This window comes from Vulpes lagopus, chromosome 6, assembly GCF_018345385.1.
Source record: "Vulpes lagopus strain Blue_001 chromosome 6, ASM1834538v1, whole genome shotgun sequence".
In the NCBI taxonomy this organism is placed as follows: Eukaryota; Metazoa; Chordata; class Mammalia; order Carnivora; family Canidae; genus Vulpes; species Vulpes lagopus.
This window is the reverse complement of record NC_054829.1, coordinates 57,899,383-57,917,639: the sequence shown is the minus strand read 5'-3', so window position 1 is coordinate 57,917,639 and position 18,257 is coordinate 57,899,383. Positions and strand designations below refer to the sequence as shown.

The following is an 18,257-nucleotide window of genomic DNA, read 5'->3' as shown; positions in this document are numbered from 1 at the left end:
ACTAAACTGCTAGGCCACCTGGGCTGCCCTGCAGATGATTTAAATGAGAGGTAACTGCGTATGTTAGGTGTCTTACCATGGACCATCCACAATGTCTAGCATATAACTAAAAATACTAGAGGCAGGAAAATGTGAGCCATAACCCAGAGAAGATGTAGTCAATAGAAGCAAATCTTGAGATAATTCAATCTGTTGGAAATTGCAAAGTACTTTAAAATATCCATTTTATATTTCTTCAAAGACTGAAAGGAAAGATGATCCTAATGAGTGAACTGGTGGGAAATATCATCAAGGAAACAAACTCTAGAAAGAACCTAATTGTAAAAATTGCAACATCTGAAGTGAAAAATTTGGTGGACAAACAGTGGTTTATAGACTGTACAATAAAAGGTTAGTGAACTTGAAGACCAATTAATAGAAATTACCCAACCTGAAGTAAAGAGGAAAAAATTAAAAAAAAATAACACAACCTTAATGATCTGTGAAACAATATCAAGCAATCTAACAGAAGTGCAATTGGAGTACTTAAAGAAGAGAGAAAAGTGAGGCGGAATAAATATTTGAAAAAAATTATGAAGGCTTTAAAAATTTGGTAAAAACGAGCTTATAGGAGCACCAGGGTGGTGCATTTGGTTAAGTGTGCAACTCTTGGTTTCAGCTCGGGTCGTGGTTTCATGGTAGTTAGATCAAGCTCTGGGTCAAGTTCTGCACTTAGCACAGAGTCTGCTTAAGGTTCTGTCTCCCTCACCCTCTCCCCTCACACTTATGTGCTTGTGCACATGGGCACTGTCTCACTCTTTCTCTCTCCCTCTCTCTCTCCCCCCTCCCTAAAATAAATTAATTTAAAAACAAAAAAGCTAATAGATCAAGAAGTTCAGTGTACACCAGGAAGAATAAATACAAAGAAGATTCCACCCAAGTTCATTAGAATCAAACTAATGAAAAACAATATAATGAGAAAAATCTTGAAAGCACCTAAAAGGATGGGAACTGATACATACTTGGTACATTTCTGTGAATGATGACTGACTTCCTATCAGAAATAATGAATGTGAGGAGACAATAGCCAAAAACTTTAAAGGAATGTAATGAAAAAAAAAAAATACTGTCAACCCGGAAATATATATATATAGTGAAAATATTCTTTTTTTAAAAGATTTTATTTATTTATTTGTGAAAGACAGAGAGAGAGAGAGAGAGAGGAGGCAATGGGAGAAGCAGGCTCCATGCAGGGAGCCTGATGTGGGACTCCATCCCTGGACCCCAGGGTCACACCCTGGGCTGAAGGCGGCTCTAAACCGCTGAGCCACCTGGGCCACCCTGAAAATATTCTTCAAAAATTCAAATGTAGTAAAACTATTTCGCAGATAAGTGAAAGATGAAACAGTTGAACTCTAGTAGATGTGTACTACATAAATACACTACTAAAGTGAGTTTTTCCAATTCAGTGGAAATGACATCCAATAGAAAATTTAACTACAGAAATGAATGAAGAGGCTCAAAAGTGGGAAATAGTTTTGTAAATAGAAAAGCTATCTTTTTTATCTTCTCTTATTTATATAACAGTTTGCTTAAAATTTAGTAGTTATGACAAGAAAGGGCAAAACAAATGGTATTTCACTGTTGGTTAGTTCTTACATTTTAAATGAAGTGGTAAAACATTAACTCTAAGGAAACTTTTACAAACTGAGGATATATGATTTATTAATTCCTGGACCAACCACAAGAAGATATAAAATGCCATATGAAAAAGCAATATAAGAATTGAAATGAAATACTAAAGTATATTTGATTAACCCAAAGAAAGTAGGAAAGGAAGAACAACAATCTAAACAACACATAATTTTGTAAACCTAAATCCAACCATATAAACAATTGTAAGAAAATAAACTAAGTACTCCAATTAAAAATAGATATTGTGACACATTAAAGGCAACAAATGGTCAGGACCCAATTTTATACAGTTTGTAAGTAATATATTTGAAACAGATACAGATAAATGGAAGTAAAGGGATGCAAAGAAATACAAACTAGAACATGAGAAAGGTGCTGTGCCTGTATTAGTATCAGATGAAGTAGGCTTAAAATCATAGTATCACCAGAGATAGAGGGACATTTCATTTGGAAAACATAACAAACCTAAATATTTATGTACATAATAGCAACTTCAAAATACAGGAAGCAAAAACTAACAACTAAAAGATGAAATATACCATTTGGCAATCACAGTTGGAAATACCACTACTGTTCTCATAGGTCTAGACAAAATCATTAATATTGTGGAAGGCTTAACTTTTTATTCACTTTGATCTGCCTAAAATATAAAACAATCAATAAATGTAGGGGTTCCTGGATGGCTCAGTCAATTAACTGTTCCACTCTTGATTTCAGCTCACTTCATGATCTCAGGGTTGTGAGACTGAGCTCCAAGCAAGGCGCCCTAGAAAGTCTCCTTGAGATTCTCTCCAACTCCCTCTGCTCACTGTCTATCTCTCAAATGAATGAATGAATCTTTTTTTTTTTTATTTTTTTTTATTTTATTTTTTTGAATGAATCTTAAATAAATAAAAATAAAACCTGCAGAATATACATTCTCAAATTCTTAAGGAAAAGTAAAAACTATATGCTGGACTGGACCTTGAACTATTTCGTGATAAATTTGCAAAGATTAAAATCATAAAGAGTGTATTTCCTGTTCATGAGGGAATGAAATAAATTAAAAATAAGATCTAGAATATCTTAAGTATTTGGAAATGAAATAGTGCCCTTTTAATTAATCCAAGTAGAGAAAAGGAAATTAGAAAAATACTACAAATTTAAAATTATGAGATAATATGTATCAATATTTGTGAGATACAGCTAAAGCAGTCTTCCAGAGATGTTTATATCATTTTAGATGTTTACATTAGGAAGAAGAAACATCCATAATCAATTAATTAAATTTCCATCTTAAGGATGAAAAGATGAGCAAACTAAAAAAATAGAACAATAAAATATAAAGTGCAGAGATAAATATAAAAGAAACAATAGAGAAAAGTAAGTCAAAGGTGAGTTTTTTATGAAGGTAGTCAAATGTATGAGCCCTGGTAAAACTGAACAAGGAAATAAGTCAGAGAAAGACAAATACCATGTAACTTCACTCATCTGTGGAATCTCAGAAACAAAACAAATGAGCATAGAGAAAAGGAGAGGAGGTAAACCGAGAAAAAGACTCTTAATGATAGAGAACAAACAGGAGAGGAGGTTGTGGGGGTGTTAAATAGGTGATGGGGATAAAGGAGTGCACTTGTGATGATTACCAAGTGTTGTAATCATTAAGTATTAAATCACCAAATTGTGCAGCTGAAGCTAATATTGCCCTGTATGTTAACTAACTGGAACTTTTATAAAAACTTTTAGAAAAGTGAACAAGAAAACCCAAATTAGTAATATCAAGAATGAATGAAAGAGTACAAATTCCACATTTATTAAAAGATAACAGTAGTGTGGATAATTTCATGCTAATGCATTTGATGACTTAGATGAAATGGACAAATTTGCTAAGAAACACAACTTAGACCAAAATTATTTATTCAGTATTTCTATTCTTGTATAAGTTTTGAAAAGTTTTTTCAAGATCTGTCCATTTCATCTAGGTTATGAGACTTTTAAATCAACAACCCAGCCTTTTTCCAGGCTGCCGGGAAGATGCCAGACATTCAGACCGGGCGTGCCTACCAAAAGCAGCCAACCATCTTTCAAAATAAGAAGAGGGTCCTACTTGGAGAAACTGGCAAGGAGAAGCTCCCGCGGTACTACAAAAACATCAGCCTGGGCTTCAAGACGCCCAAGGAGGCCATTGAGGGCACCTATATTGACAAGAAATGCCCCTTTACTGGCAATGTCTCCATCCGAGGGCAGATTTTGTCTGGTGTGGTGACCAAAATGAAGATGCAGAGGACTATTGTCATCCGCGGAGACTATTTCCACTACATCCGAAAGTACAACCGCTTTGAGAAATGCCACAAGAACACGTAGGTGCACTTGTCTCCTTGCTTCAGGGATGTCCAGATCGCGACATTGTCACAGTGGGTGAGTGACGGCCCTTGAGCAAGACTGTGCGTTTCAACGTGCTCAAAGTCGTGAAAGCTGCTGGCACGAAGAAGCAGTTCCAGAAGTTCTGAGACAAGACTTCTCTCTACACCCCTGAAGAAAGTAAAACTATTTTCCCAGTCAAAAAAAAAAAAAAAAATCAACAACCCAGTTTTAAAAATCTAATGGAAATACAAATGATGTATAGTACTCAATATAGTTTTGTGAAATCAGAATTTAGAGCATTCATACTACCTGATTTCAAGACCTAAAAACTACAATAATCAAAACTGAGTCTTGTGCATATACAAATCAATGGGACAGTGTAGAGAGCCCAGAAATAGACCTACTCAAATATAATCACAGATGAGGTTTTTTTTGCATTTTAATAGCTTTATTGAGATTCACATGCCGTTCACACATTTACTATACAGTTCAGTACTTTTTATTGTTTTGTAGAGTTGTGCATTCCCACAATTTTAGAATATTTTAATTGCAAAAGAAACCCTGTACCCACCAGTAGTAACTCCTATTCATTCCCCCAGAAATACTCCTCCCCCAGGCCTGTGCAACTAGTAATCTGCCATCTGTCCCAATAGATAGCATGCCTATTCTGGACATTTTATATAATGGCATCGTAGAAGTGGTTTTTGTGAGTAGCTTCTTTCACTTTAAATTTATTTAAAGTTCATCTATGTGGTAACATGTATTAGTACTTTTATTGCCAAATTGATACTTTTGCCAAATAATAATTATATGGATATGCCACATTTTGTTTTATTCATTGGTCAGTTGATAGACATTTGAGTTGTTTCTACTTTGTGGTTATTGTGAGTAATGATACCATGAACATCCATTTACAAGTTTTTGTGTGGATATATATTTTTTCTTTTGGGCATATACGTGGCAGTGGAATTTTTGGATCATGTGGTAATTCTTATGTGTGACATTTTTAGTTTTTTTTTTTTAAGATTTTACTTATTTATTCATGAGAGACGCAGACACAGGCAGAGACACAGGAAGAGGGAGAAGCAGACTCCCTGCTGGAAGCCCGATTCCAGACTCAGTCCTGGGGCCCAGGATCATGCCCTGAGTGGAAGGTAGATGGTCAACCACTGAAGCCACCAAGGCATCCCCTCTTATGTGTGACATTTTGATGAGCTACCATTTTGTCTTTTGTTCTGGCTTATTTCACTTAATGTAATGTCAGTGTTGTAGGATGAGTCAGAATTTCCTTCCGTTTTAAAGCTGAACAATATTTCATTGATAATATATACCACATTGTGTTTATCCATCAGTGGACACTTGAGTTATCTCTGCCTATGGTTATTGTGGAAATGCTGGTAGGAACAAGTGTGTACAAATATATCTTGAGATATTATTCTTTTGAGCGTATACCCAAAAATGGAATTGCTGCATCATATGATAATTATGTTTTCACTTTTTTGAGGAACTACAGTACTGTTATCCACAATGGCTGCACCACTTTATATTCTTATGAACAGTACACAAGGCTTCCTGTTTCTCCACATCCTCAGCAAAACTTGTTATTTTCTGTTTGTTTTTTAATAGCCAATCTAATGAGTGTGAGATAGTATCTTATTGTGGTTTTGGTCGGAATTTCTGTAATGATTACTGAAGGCAAATATTTTTACATATATATATTACTATATATATGTATATTGGCCATTTGTATGATCTTCTCTGGAGAAATGTCTGTTCATAATATTTGCACATTTATTAATCAAGTATATTTTTTATTTTTGAGTTATAGGAGTCCTTGAATAATTCTACATGTTAACCTCTTAATAAATAGATGATTTACTGATATTTCATTTGGTCTAGTCTGTTGTTTGTGTTCTTTGATACACAATATTTTTAATTTTTATATAGTCCAATTTATCTATTTTGTCTTTTGTTGCCTGTGTTTTGATATATCCAGGAAATTACTGCCAAACTTAATGTCATGAAGCCTTTCCCTCATATTTTTGTTTAAGAATTGTGTAATTTTAGCTCTTAGTTTTATTTAGGTATTTGATCCATTTTGAGTTAAGTTTTGTATATAGTGTAAGTGTTGAACCTCATTGTTTTCCATGAGATTACCCAGTCTTCCCAGTATCATTTCTTGAAAAAAAAAAATAACTGTCCTTTCCTTCAGGGAATGGTCTTTACCCCCTTATGATAAATTATTTGACCATATATACAGTGTTTTATTCCTGGACTTTCTATTCTGTTCTATGGTCCACATATCTGTCTTTATGCCAGTACCACATTCTTTTGATTGTTGTTGCTTTGTGTGAGTTTTGAAATCAGCAGATGTAAAAACTTTGTTATGTCTTATTAGTGAATTGACCCTTTTATCAGTATAAAGTGTCCTTTTTTGTAACAATTTTTTACATAAATCTTTGCCTAATGTTATTATAGCCCTCCTGCTCTTTTTTGGCTCTTATTTGCATTAATATCTTTTTTCTATCTGTTCACTTTAAGCCTTTGTATGTCCTTAGATGGAAAGTGAGTCTCTTGCAGACCACACATAGTTGGATCTGTTTTGTTTTGTTATTTTAATTCATTCTGTCCATGTATGTCTTTTGATTCAGGAATTTAGTTCAGTTACCTTTAAAGTAATTACTGATAGATAGGGACATACTGTTGCTATTTTGTTCCTTGTTCTCTATAGGACTTACAATGTCTTCAATCTCTGTTTCCTCCCTTACCAACCTGCCTTTGTTTTCAGTTGATATTTCTATAGTGATTTGCTTTCATTTGCTTTTCATTCTTTTTGTGTATAATTTTATAAATACTTTCTTTGTAGTTTGCCAGGGGATTATATAAACTATCCTAAAAGTTATAGCAGTTTATTTTAAATTGACACCTTCAATCACATAGAAATTATACTCTTTTACAGCTCTGCCTCCCCACTTTATGTTGTTACAAATTACATTTTTATATATCATGTACTAATTAACATAGTTATAATTATTTTAAGCTTTTGTCTTTAAATTCTATAAAAGAATAAAAAGTAGGTTTGTCAACCAAACTTAAAATAATACCGATTTTTGTTCTTGTCCATATATTTACCTTTACTGAAGAACTTTAAAATTTCATGTGGCTTTTTGTTTACTGTCTGGTGTCCTTTCATTTCATCCTGAAGGACTCCTTTTAGCATTTCTTGTTAGGGCAGGTTTAATCTTAATAAACTCCCTTGGGTTTGTTTATCTGATAATGTCTTAATATTGTCTTCATCTTTGACAGACATTTTTGCCAGTATGGAATTCTTATTTAAGGGGGTATTGAGGGTTTTTTGTTTAGTTTAGTTTTGTTTTTTTTCCCCATTCAGCATTTCAAATACATCATCCCATTGCTTTCTGGCCTGCAAGGTTTCTCCTGACTAATCTGCTGGAAGTCTTATTAAGGATCCCTTGTACCTGAAGAGTTGTTTTTCTCTTGATGCTTCCAAGATTCAATTTGTTTTTCACTTTCAATGACTTGATTATAATGTATCTTAGTATGGGCCTTGCTAGACTTGTCCTACTTGGAGTTTGTTAAATTTCTTATATTTTTATATCCTATATTTTCTCAAATTTGGGAAGTTTTCAGCCATTATTTTTTCAAATGAACTCTCTGCTCCTTTCTGTCTTCACTTTCTTTGAATCCATAATGTATATATTAGTCCACTTGATGGCACCATAAATCCCTTAGGTCACTTTTCTTTATTATTTTTTTCTTTTTGCTGCTCAGACAATAATTTCAAGTTAACTTTGTTTAGGTTCACTGATTTCTTAATTCTGTCTGAGTCTGATGTTGAACCCTTCTAATGAATTTTTCAATTCAGATACTGTGTTTTTCAGCTCCAGAATGTCTCATTTTTTTAGATAATTGTGTTAATTTCTTTATATCCTCATCTTGATCATAAATTGCTGTCCTCATCTTGTTTAATTTTTGTTTATTTTCACCTCTATCTCATTGAGCACACTTCAAAGTCTTTTTCCAGTAAGTTTAAGGCCTGTGTTTCTTTAGGATTGGTTTCTGAGGATTTTGTTCCTTCAAATAGGCCATGATTTTCTTTCTCTGTATGCCATCTGATTTTTTGTTGTGGAAAATTGGGCATTAGAATAAATATCCACATCTCCCAGTCTTTGTGGACTGGCTCTATACAGAGGACTGACTAATCAGAGTGGTGTGATGGCTCAAGTTTTTCTTGGTACTTTTTTTGGAGCTGCATCTTCCCTGAGCCTATGTATGCTTTTTTACCAACTCTTCTCCATACTTGGTTGCTTTAAATGTCTTTAATTTCCCTTAGAGTCTCACACTTACTTCTTTGCAGGACCTTGGATATCTGCTGCAGTCTTTTACTAATAGTTTCTTGACTCTAGATATCAGAGGCTCTGTAGTTCTCCTATAGCTTTCATTAGCCATGGTACCCACTACAGCTTTCAGCAACTTCCAACCCAATATCCAAACTGTGCCTTTGTCCCCATTAGCAGTCCACATCAGACAAGGCACAAACAAATCCTTTGGGCAGCCTATAGATAGAACAGAATGTTTGAAAAAAGTCCCCCTTTTTGCTTCATCCAAGGAAGGAGCTAGGAATTGGATAGCCTCCACCCAACTGAAATCACTGTGATGTGCCAGGGAGACAGTTCCAGGAAGGGCAAGTAAAAATGCCACAAAACCTTCTACCAGTTATGAGCATTGTCTTTTTCTCGGTTGGAGATTCATTTGGTTACTGCTAATCCTTAACTCATTTCTAGAATTCCCACAAAGGTTTGATTCATATGTTGGTTACTTTTTATTTCCATTGGGAACTTGGGCCTGGAGCTTCTTAGTCCAGCCTCTTGCAGAAGTCACTATCATTGTGGTTTTGATTTGCATTTTCCCGATGGTTAATGAGGTCTTATCTTTTCTTGTGTTTGTTAGTCATTTGTATGTGTTCTTTAGAGAAATATTTGTATTCTGATCCTTTGCCCATTGTTTAGTTATATGTTTATTCTTTGTATTATTGAGTTGTAACAGTTCTTTATATATTATACATACAAGCTTTTATCACATATCATTTGTAAAAGTTTTCACTTTCTCAATGATGTCATATGGGACACAGAAGTTTTTTATTGTGATGAAGCCCATTTTATATTTTTTATTTAATGTCACTTGAATCCTTAGAAGGTTATGCTTAACCCACCATCACTAAGATTTACTCCTAAGCTTTCTTTCCTAAGATAAGTTTTTACTCCTAAGATGTTTTCCCCTATGATTTTCATATTTTTGGCTTTTATACTTAGTTCTGTGATCAAGTTTAAGTTAGTTTTTCTGTATGTGTGAAGAAGGTTGTCTAACTTCATTTTTTTGTTTGTTGCAAAATCAGTCAAGTATACACTCGGAATCTGTGCATTTCACTCTATATAAACTTCACCTAAAATAAGACCTATGCAATGGTTTGGCTTATGAGGTATGGTAAAAATCTTCTCATTTGCCTTCTCTACTTCTACGTCTTCTCTCCTCTGGCTTTGGAACCCTATTTTTCCTATCTAAAATCTTGCTGTCTTAATACTCTTCTTTCCTTATTATGGCCCCACTAATATTACTGTATTGCTACTGTATACCAAGCTTTTTAAAGATGTAGAGTTTGCACTTCTTAATTGGGAGTTAATTGAAAGGTATATCATTAGATAGTCATTGTTTACATTTACAGTTTTTCATCCTGGGAAACATAAATAGTACTATTTTGCATATCTATTTTGGAAATTAGTTATTTTTCATATACTTTTTTCAGATTTTTCAAATATTTTTATGCTCTATGCTTGTAGGTATATTAATACCTAAATATTGTTTGGTCATATGCCTTTAATTTTTAAAGGAAATTAATATGAAAAATAACATTTCTTTAAATGAAATTCATGATACTTATTTAATAAACCTGTATTAGATAGCTTCAGTGAACCAGGTGCTAGGTTTGCCTCAAGATCATAAGTGGATGTGAGGGACAGTGCCAAGCAGATGGATAATTTAGCATGTCCAAATCAGAGCAAAGTATGCAATTGGGGAGGAATGAAAAATATGAAATGGGTCTGGATCATGAATGCTGCTGTTATTTTCAAAACTTAGTTTTAATTCTGGAAGCAATGAGAGAGCCAATAAATGATACCAAGATAGGGTAGGTAGGACTTAGTGTGATCAGAGATGTGGTCTAGAAATAGCTCTCTGAAATATTTATGAGCTCTGAGATGCAACCTGCAAACAATGCACTCATTGGGTATGAATGAACTGAGTTAAAAGATGATAATTCTATATACTAGCTAATCCATATTCCATTCTGATCTATGTGTTTTCTTATTTCAGATCTATGTACTACTTTAAAAATTATCCATATCTCTAATTGCTCAAAGTTCAGATTTTAAAATGTCATCATTTTTTTTAAAGATTTTATATATTTATTCATGAGAGACACAGAGAGAGAAGCAGAGACATAGGCAGAGGGAGAAGCAGGCTCCCTGCAGGGAGTCTGATGCTGGACTCCATCCCAGGGTCATGACCTGAGCTGAAAGCAGACGCTCAACCACTGACCCACCCAGGTGCCTCAGAATATCATCATCATTAACTTTTTCTGTAGTCCTGTTTCCATTCCTTTTGCTAATGTACATGTGTGTGTAACAGTATACATTTTTGTGATAAATTGAATTACACTGCATAAAATTGAATCCTTCCTATTAGTTGCATGACTTTAAAGAAGTTATTACTTCCTGCTTCTACCTCTATTTTATTATTAATAATATCTAACTCATAGGGTCCACATGATGATTTACTGTTTAACACATGTAAACTACTTCAAACAGGGCCTGACATATACTATTTTCACTAAGAGTTGATTGACTATCATTAATAGTCTGTGTATTAGCCTTTATTCTGAAATAGAGATACAAACCATGATTTTTCAAATGCACAGCTTTTTATGAAAACAACTCCTATAATAAACAGTATTACAAAAATGGTATTTTAATAACTGCATACTAAATAAATACCTGTATGTGTGTTGATACCTTTAAAAATAATTGTCATGTTTACTAATCCTTTCACTTTGTGATTTAAAATGTTTCTTTAATCTGCTTTTGAATAATTCAGTAGTTTAAAATGAGTATGGGGGCACCTGGATGTTTCAGTGGATTAAGTGTCCGACTCTTGATTTCAGCTCAGGTCTTGATCTCAGGGTAGTGAGTTCAAGCCCTGTGTTGGGCTCCCTACTGGGTGTGGAACTTACTTTAAAAAAAAGATATAAATTATTATATTGATTATTAAATCCCTGGTTATTTACTTTCTTATGGTATTTCTGAAATGTATATATGTAATTGAGATAAATATATATATAAATCTGTAGAAGCATATCATTGCCTGGCATGTTGCTGGTATATTGTCTAGTGGATGATCAATGAATATTTGCTGAATAACTATGTTTTCTATATGTTTATGTGTGTGTGTATATACACACATATCAGCTACAGTGTATGTAATTTTAGACACTTGTTCACATAATTATTGTTTTTCTTTTTTAATCATTGGTATTTTTAAACCTCTAAGTATTGTTTTACTATTCAGTTAAACCAAGTTATTGATATTTTTCCAGGGCTTTGAAGAAACAAGTTACTCTTTGAATTTGAAAACTCTTTATTCCATGTTATTGCAGTGTGAGAAAAGCATTCTAGTTGTTGTTTTTAAATCTAAAATAAAGTGATTTTTAAAGATTCTTCTAAATAAAGAAGAATAAAAACTTATTTATATAATCCTAAGTGCTTCCAAACATCTGCAGTTCAAAGTACGTAATTCACATTGACACCAAAGTGTAGTTTCTGTTTTGACTGGAAGAGTCTGGTATTATTTTTTGTCTGCAAAGGAAAGAATTGTATCGTATCCAAGAGGGAAGACATTTGATTGTATGTGATCACAATGATCTGTGACTGAAAACAGATTGCACAGAGGGAGAAATGGCAGCTGTTAAAAACTTACACAATATTAGAGAACTTTTTTGTTAAAAACTTAGGGCATGTTAATCTTTCAGAAAGTTCACATATAATGTAAAACAACCATAACAATGTATTGTCTGCTTGATATAATTCTTCAGAATTTACAATAATAACAGGTAAGAGGAAATTACTGCTGAAAATAGACCTTGTATTAAATATAGGCCAAATTAAGTTTTTAAAAATTTACCATCAGTTTTTATGTTTTATATGTTTAGTTCACTCACATTGTAGAAATTGTTCTGTTTATACAGAAAAATTTAATCCTCTTCTTCTTATCAGTGAACTTAGAAACCCATAGAATCTCTGAGCCCCTAAGATATTTGTACCCTGCTACAACTGTCCAGCATTTTTATCTATTTCCCCCATTCATTTATTCCTTCTCATGTTATTGTGAAGGAAATTTACCAGACATAATAATCCTCTTCATCTTTAAATTTTATTGCCTTTCTATCTAAAAGATACCAACTTTTACTTAAACATAACAAAAGTATCATCACAACAAAAATATTATCAATTAAAGAATATTGTGAAACATCTGATTAGTTTTCAAATTCCAGTGATCTCATAAATATCATAACTTTCCTCTTTGTTTTGAATTTGTATTTACTAACAATTTCACACTGCAAATGATTGAATTGACTTTAAACACTATTTTTAATTTATAAAGAAGAGAAGTCAAGTCCCTGGGCCTCTTGTACTTCATGGCCATGAAAACTGAGCCTAAAGATGCAATGTGGATAAATGCCCACAGGTTCAAAAATAGCTTTATTGTTCTTAAGGCACACTTCTCTTTTGGCTACACTATTTCACATTTTTTGGATCATATAGATAGGAAAGAAGTCTCTATCCTTGGGTTATTTCTAGTTTACTTAGGAACGCAAAAAATAGGGGGTCAGACAACTTGTGACCATGATTTCTCACTTTCTCTAGATAGCCCTTAATGTTTCTATGTTTTCTCCTGTATTCTTCCTCCTTCTACTCTTTCAGCTTATAAAATCATATTCTCCAAATAAGCCCAACTCAGATATCATCTGCTCCATGAAACATTCTTTATCCCGTAGCCAAAATTATCTATGCCCCCCTTTGTAACCTCATAGGTCATGTTCAGTCATTCCATTTAAATACTTAATATGTAATAATCCTGTATTAAAAAAAAATAATCCTGTATTAAAATTACTTGAAAATGTAGAGGATAATTCTAATAAAGAACATTTCTGCTAGATTGTGATGCTCACTGCTATGTCTTACTCATTTTTATGACTTGTGTCTTCATAAAACACATCTGTATTTTGGTTGCATTTGTGACCAAATACTTGAATTGTTATAGGCTAAAAGGGATGGCTATAGAGTATAATTCATAAGTCACATGTCCCTTCCAGATAAAGGCCAAATGATGTCATGTCACAAAAGTTTTGCTCAAATAATTTTTTACAATGAGTTAGGTGGATTAAGTTGTCACAACACACGTTGGAATAGACATGGCAACCTGAAATGCTCTGCCACTGTATCAGTCAGTTGTATTTACAGAACTTAATTTCAACAAAACTTTATCTGCTAAATTAAATTAATATTTTAAAGTCTTGACTTTGTGATTATTATTTAGCTTAATTTATAAATGTATTTTTTTTTTTAAATTTATGATAGTCACAGAGAGAGAGAGAGAGAGGCAGAGACACAGGCGGAGGGAGAAGCAGGCTCCATGCACCGGGAGCCCGATGTGGGATTCGATCCCGGGTCTCCAGGATCGCGCCCTGGGCCAAAGGCAGGCGCCAAACCGCTGCGCCACCCAGGGATCCCCTATAAATGTATTTTGATTTTATAATTGTATATGCATGAGGCATGTATACTCAATGCTATATTTGTAAAATGTCATTATCTAAGTTTTATTAGGCTTTTTCATTTAAATGGGTTTGTATATAATTCAAGCAGGAGAAGTAATGTTATGGAGTCAAGAATATTATACAGGTAATAGGTAAAAGAAATCAATGTCAGATGCCCATTTGATTTTTGACTGTATGTGGGTTATATTGTAATAATCACTTTTAACACATTAGGAAAACTAGCCAATTGTCAAATAATCTAGAATTAATTTTTTTCTAGGTCTTGAATCAGTATGTGTATTTCCTTATTGGTTGTTACTTATATATGCTAATGTTTTTAGTTTTGGGGTTTTGGGTTTTTTTTAACATAATCTCTGTATCCAACATGGGACTCAAATTCATGACCCCAAGATCAGAAGTTGCATGCTCGTTCCAACTGAGCCAGCCAGGCAATCCTTAAATATTCTAATTTAAAAATAGGTGAATTAGGGGAAAAAAAAGGTTAATTTTTAACTTTTTCCTGAGATGGGTTTAGTGCTATATTCCTTTACCTAGCCCCCCATATAGCTTCATATTGTTCTGATTTACAGCACATCACTTTATATCCTATACAATTATTGTGTAAAATGTTTGATATATTTATGTGAAGATCTTATATTCAAATGGCATGGCACTTCAATTATTTTTCAACATAGATGCCCACTTAAGATTTTATGTATAATTTTTAAAATATATTTTCATGTATTCCCAGTAGGTCAGAATGTCATTTCAATATGTTATCACTTGTTTTACTTAAAAATAAGGTTTAGTCAAAATAGAAATTAAAAACACTTGTTTCCAAACCTTGTAGCACTCTATAGTTATTCTTTTTTCCTTACAGAATTGTTTCTTTAGATGTTTCTAATATCTGTAAAACCTCTTACTGTATATTATAATTGTTATTTTTAAAAACTTAATAAAAATGCATCACAGAATATCGTATTGTGGTTTACTTAGAACCCCATTTGATTTTTAGAAGCATGCTTTTTATTCAGTCAAAAGATATATAATAAAAACTGTTTGATCAGTGAAGAAAACATTTTTCAATGTAGTTTGATCTTAACTTTGTGAAAAAAACAAGTATTTTTCTAGTTTTATGATAATATTTAGATTAATAAAAGACAAAATTGCCATTGAATTGCCAGGCCACTATAAACAATATATTATTTTGTTCATATTCATCATTACTTTTTAACTTACTATTCTTGTTGCAAAAGATACCTTGTCTCTTAGAGAATGCACTGGTATTATTTACATTAATTCATGTGGCTTGTTTGAAAAAAAATGCTATAACTCCTTTACTTAATGGGATTCTTCCCCTGTGGCAGTGCAAACGGCTAGAGCAGGAGCTTCATCATCTGAAAGAGCAGAACCAGACTTCAGCAAACAACATGAGACATCTGACTGCTGAAAACAATCAAGAACGTGCTCTGAAGGTAAATCTCTGTTCCTTCTTACAGGCAAATTAAGGTTGTAAGCCCTTGGTGCCAGCTTTCTGTGCTGCATATATCAGTTGTGTACATTTCAGCAGAAGTGAGCTGTGGTGTTTGCCAACAACCCCTTCTTTAAACACAGATACAGCACCCTTCTGTTGTGGTATTATTTTATTTCGTGTATGTGTACATGAAAACAACGTATTTTCTGAATTTTGAGTGGTGGTACATTAATACTTTGGGTAGGTGTTCATTCTGTTTCTGATTTTATGATACACCGTTACCTTTTGTAGTTAGTAAAAAGTGGCCACACTGAAAGAAAAAAAAGAAAAACGTGAGCTTTTTCTTCACATCAATATTTATTACACTAATCTTGTGATATTATTAACCCACAGAACTGACACTCCCTAAAGTGTATGTGAATATGTTTGGGAATTGAAATAGTATTTAAAATGTTACTTATTACAAAAAAAAGAAAATATAGTCTACTAGAACTTGAAACAAGTGAAGTGCATGTTTCATGACAAGAGGTTCTGTTTCATTGTAATATAGGTCCAATAGTCAAGAAAGACATCAATTCTACTAATCGTATATTTTTTCTTATGGTACTTAATGGCTTTTCATCCTCCTCTGTCTTTGTCTCAATTCCTAGCATAGCACCTGTGACATAGTAGTGGTTCCTGCCCTCAAGGTGCTTACATTCTCATTAGCTGGTTAAAAACAAAAACAAAACCATATCCACAGGAAACAGAAAAGATTCATCATTGTTGTGATGGTACAGTAAGAAAAAATGTGCCATCAAGAAAATTGTGTTATAGTTTGTAATCTTAAATTCATTTTTGCTGCAAATTACAGGAGAATATTATGGCATTAGCAGTGTAACTCACTAAGCCAGAATTATCTACCAAAATTGAGAAAAATGGTGACATTTTGAAGTGAGAAAGGTTTTTCATCTATCCAAAAAGCGTGAAGTCTGGTTGAAGTCAGATTTTTCTACAAATGTGTTTAGCTTCATTTTAAATTCTCAGTGAGTAGTTAAGAGCTTATAACTTTGTTGTTATTGTTTAATGTATTTTCTCTTCTGATTTTCTCTCAAATTTATAGATAGACTTAGAACAATAAATTAGAAAAGAAATGTAAATTCTTGATTACTTTTTAATTACCCCAAGGAATTTGACATATGATATAAATTTAGTATAATAATTTTTTCAAGTGTATACTTGCAAATCGAAAGTAACCTTGTTTTAAAGGCAGCCTCCATTGTATGTGCCAATTCATTATCAACATCAGGGAACAGATTTCATGTGCCATATATGTTATGGCTATTTCCAATAAAACAGACCTAGAATTAAAATTCTAGTTTGTTAAGTACGTAATAATACCACAGTCTTATTTTGGCTCTTTTTGTTGTGTATTTGTGTTAAATTGAATTAAATGGTACCTGCTATTTATGGAGAGAAAGAAATGCACATTTCTAACAGGTTATTAAAATTAGAAGGTTAGATTAGACCAAAAAAAAATGTGAAGTTCAACACCAAACCAAACAAAATCACTATAAAGTAGAAATCTCTATAGACTATATAAAATAATATATAAACAAAGCTACATTTTTACTCCTGACAGATACACTATTTTAAAATCTTTTCTAGTTTCTCACCTTTTTCTGCAAAAGTGTCAAATTTTCTGTTGTCTTTTAATCTTTCATAACTTCAACCATTCACTAACCAACTTAAGCTTTTTGTAGAGTAGGGATGGGAGGAAGAATTTTCTTAAACTTATCAATTTAATCTTTTTAAAGCTCTAGCATTCATTTTAGCTCTTGTAAAAATGTCTGTCTTGTATAACATTGGCTTTGTATAATTTTTTAGTTATTTTATGCTCTATTTCCTCCTGAGAAAACCTTAAATTCATTATATACTTACCTGCTTTATTCTGAATCATTTTTTAAAAATTAATCTTACCTTCCAGGGATGATGTTCTTTATTTGGAGCTTTGGTTACTGCACTCTGTATCTTCAAGGTGCCATTTAAGTTATGAATAAGTTTATTACCAAGCTAGTTGACAAATCAACTTTTGGTCTCACCAGTATGCCTGTCTTATCATGTACTTACAAGTATCATTTTTTTGTTAACTCATTCAGTATTTAGTTAGTATCTAAATAAGCTTTAGGAAGAAATTTAAAAAAGAATCACTGTCTCTAGGAGCTTTTGGTCAGTCAATAATATTTCTAGTATTTTATTATAAATAGTACTATTGATATCAGTAAAAGGTAAATTAGACTAGAATAAGAGCTGGAAAATATATGCTTTATTTACTTGTGTAGTGGTGAAATTCATAAAGGAAATAGTAGTAGAGATATGTTTGGGAAAAATCCAAGTTAATGGTCATACATTATATAGAAATTTCCAATTGATTATGGCAAATATATAATTAGCATACAAGGAAATACTTTTTTAATATTACAGTGCTGTTCAAATAATAAATCATTGTTTATTCTAATAACCTGGAAATTCTTTCTAAATTATTTTTTATGGTAGAGCATAAAATTAGATTTTTGGTGATAATATAGGCATTATTTTTGAAGTAGCATGGAATTTATACTAGCTAAATTTGCTAGCATGGCATTTTTCCTCTACTTTTGTAATGTTTGCAGTTTTTCCTGTTAGCAAGTAAAACACAATGGTACATATAGGATGAAGGGCTAGGGATCCCTGGGTGGCGCAGCGGTTTGGCGCCTGCCTTTGGCCCAGGGCGCGATCCCGGAGACCCCGGATTGAATCCCACATCGGGCTCCCGGTGCATGGAGCCTGCTTCTCCCTCTGCCTGTGTCTCTGCCTCTCTCTCTCTCTCTCTGTGACTATAATAAATAATAAATAAATAAA

The 18,257-nt window shown here is 33.0% G+C and overlaps 1 protein-coding gene and 1 pseudogene across 9 annotated transcripts in view; both read left to right on the top strand.

The window, feature by feature from the left end:
• Positions 1-18,257, top strand: part of MIPOL1 (mirror-image polydactyly 1) — a 320,655-nt gene that overhangs the window by 135,255 nt on the left and 167,143 nt on the right. For all 9 annotated transcript variants that reach the window (XM_041760079.1, XM_041760083.1, XM_041760075.1 and 6 more), the window contains one exon: positions 15,271-15,378. In XM_041760079.1, coding sequence (XP_041616013.1) covers positions 15,271-15,378 — 108 coding nt within the window. The remainder of the gene's footprint in view (positions 1-15,270; positions 15,379-18,257) is intronic.
• On the top strand, positions 3,660-4,428 carry LOC121493816 (annotated as a pseudogene).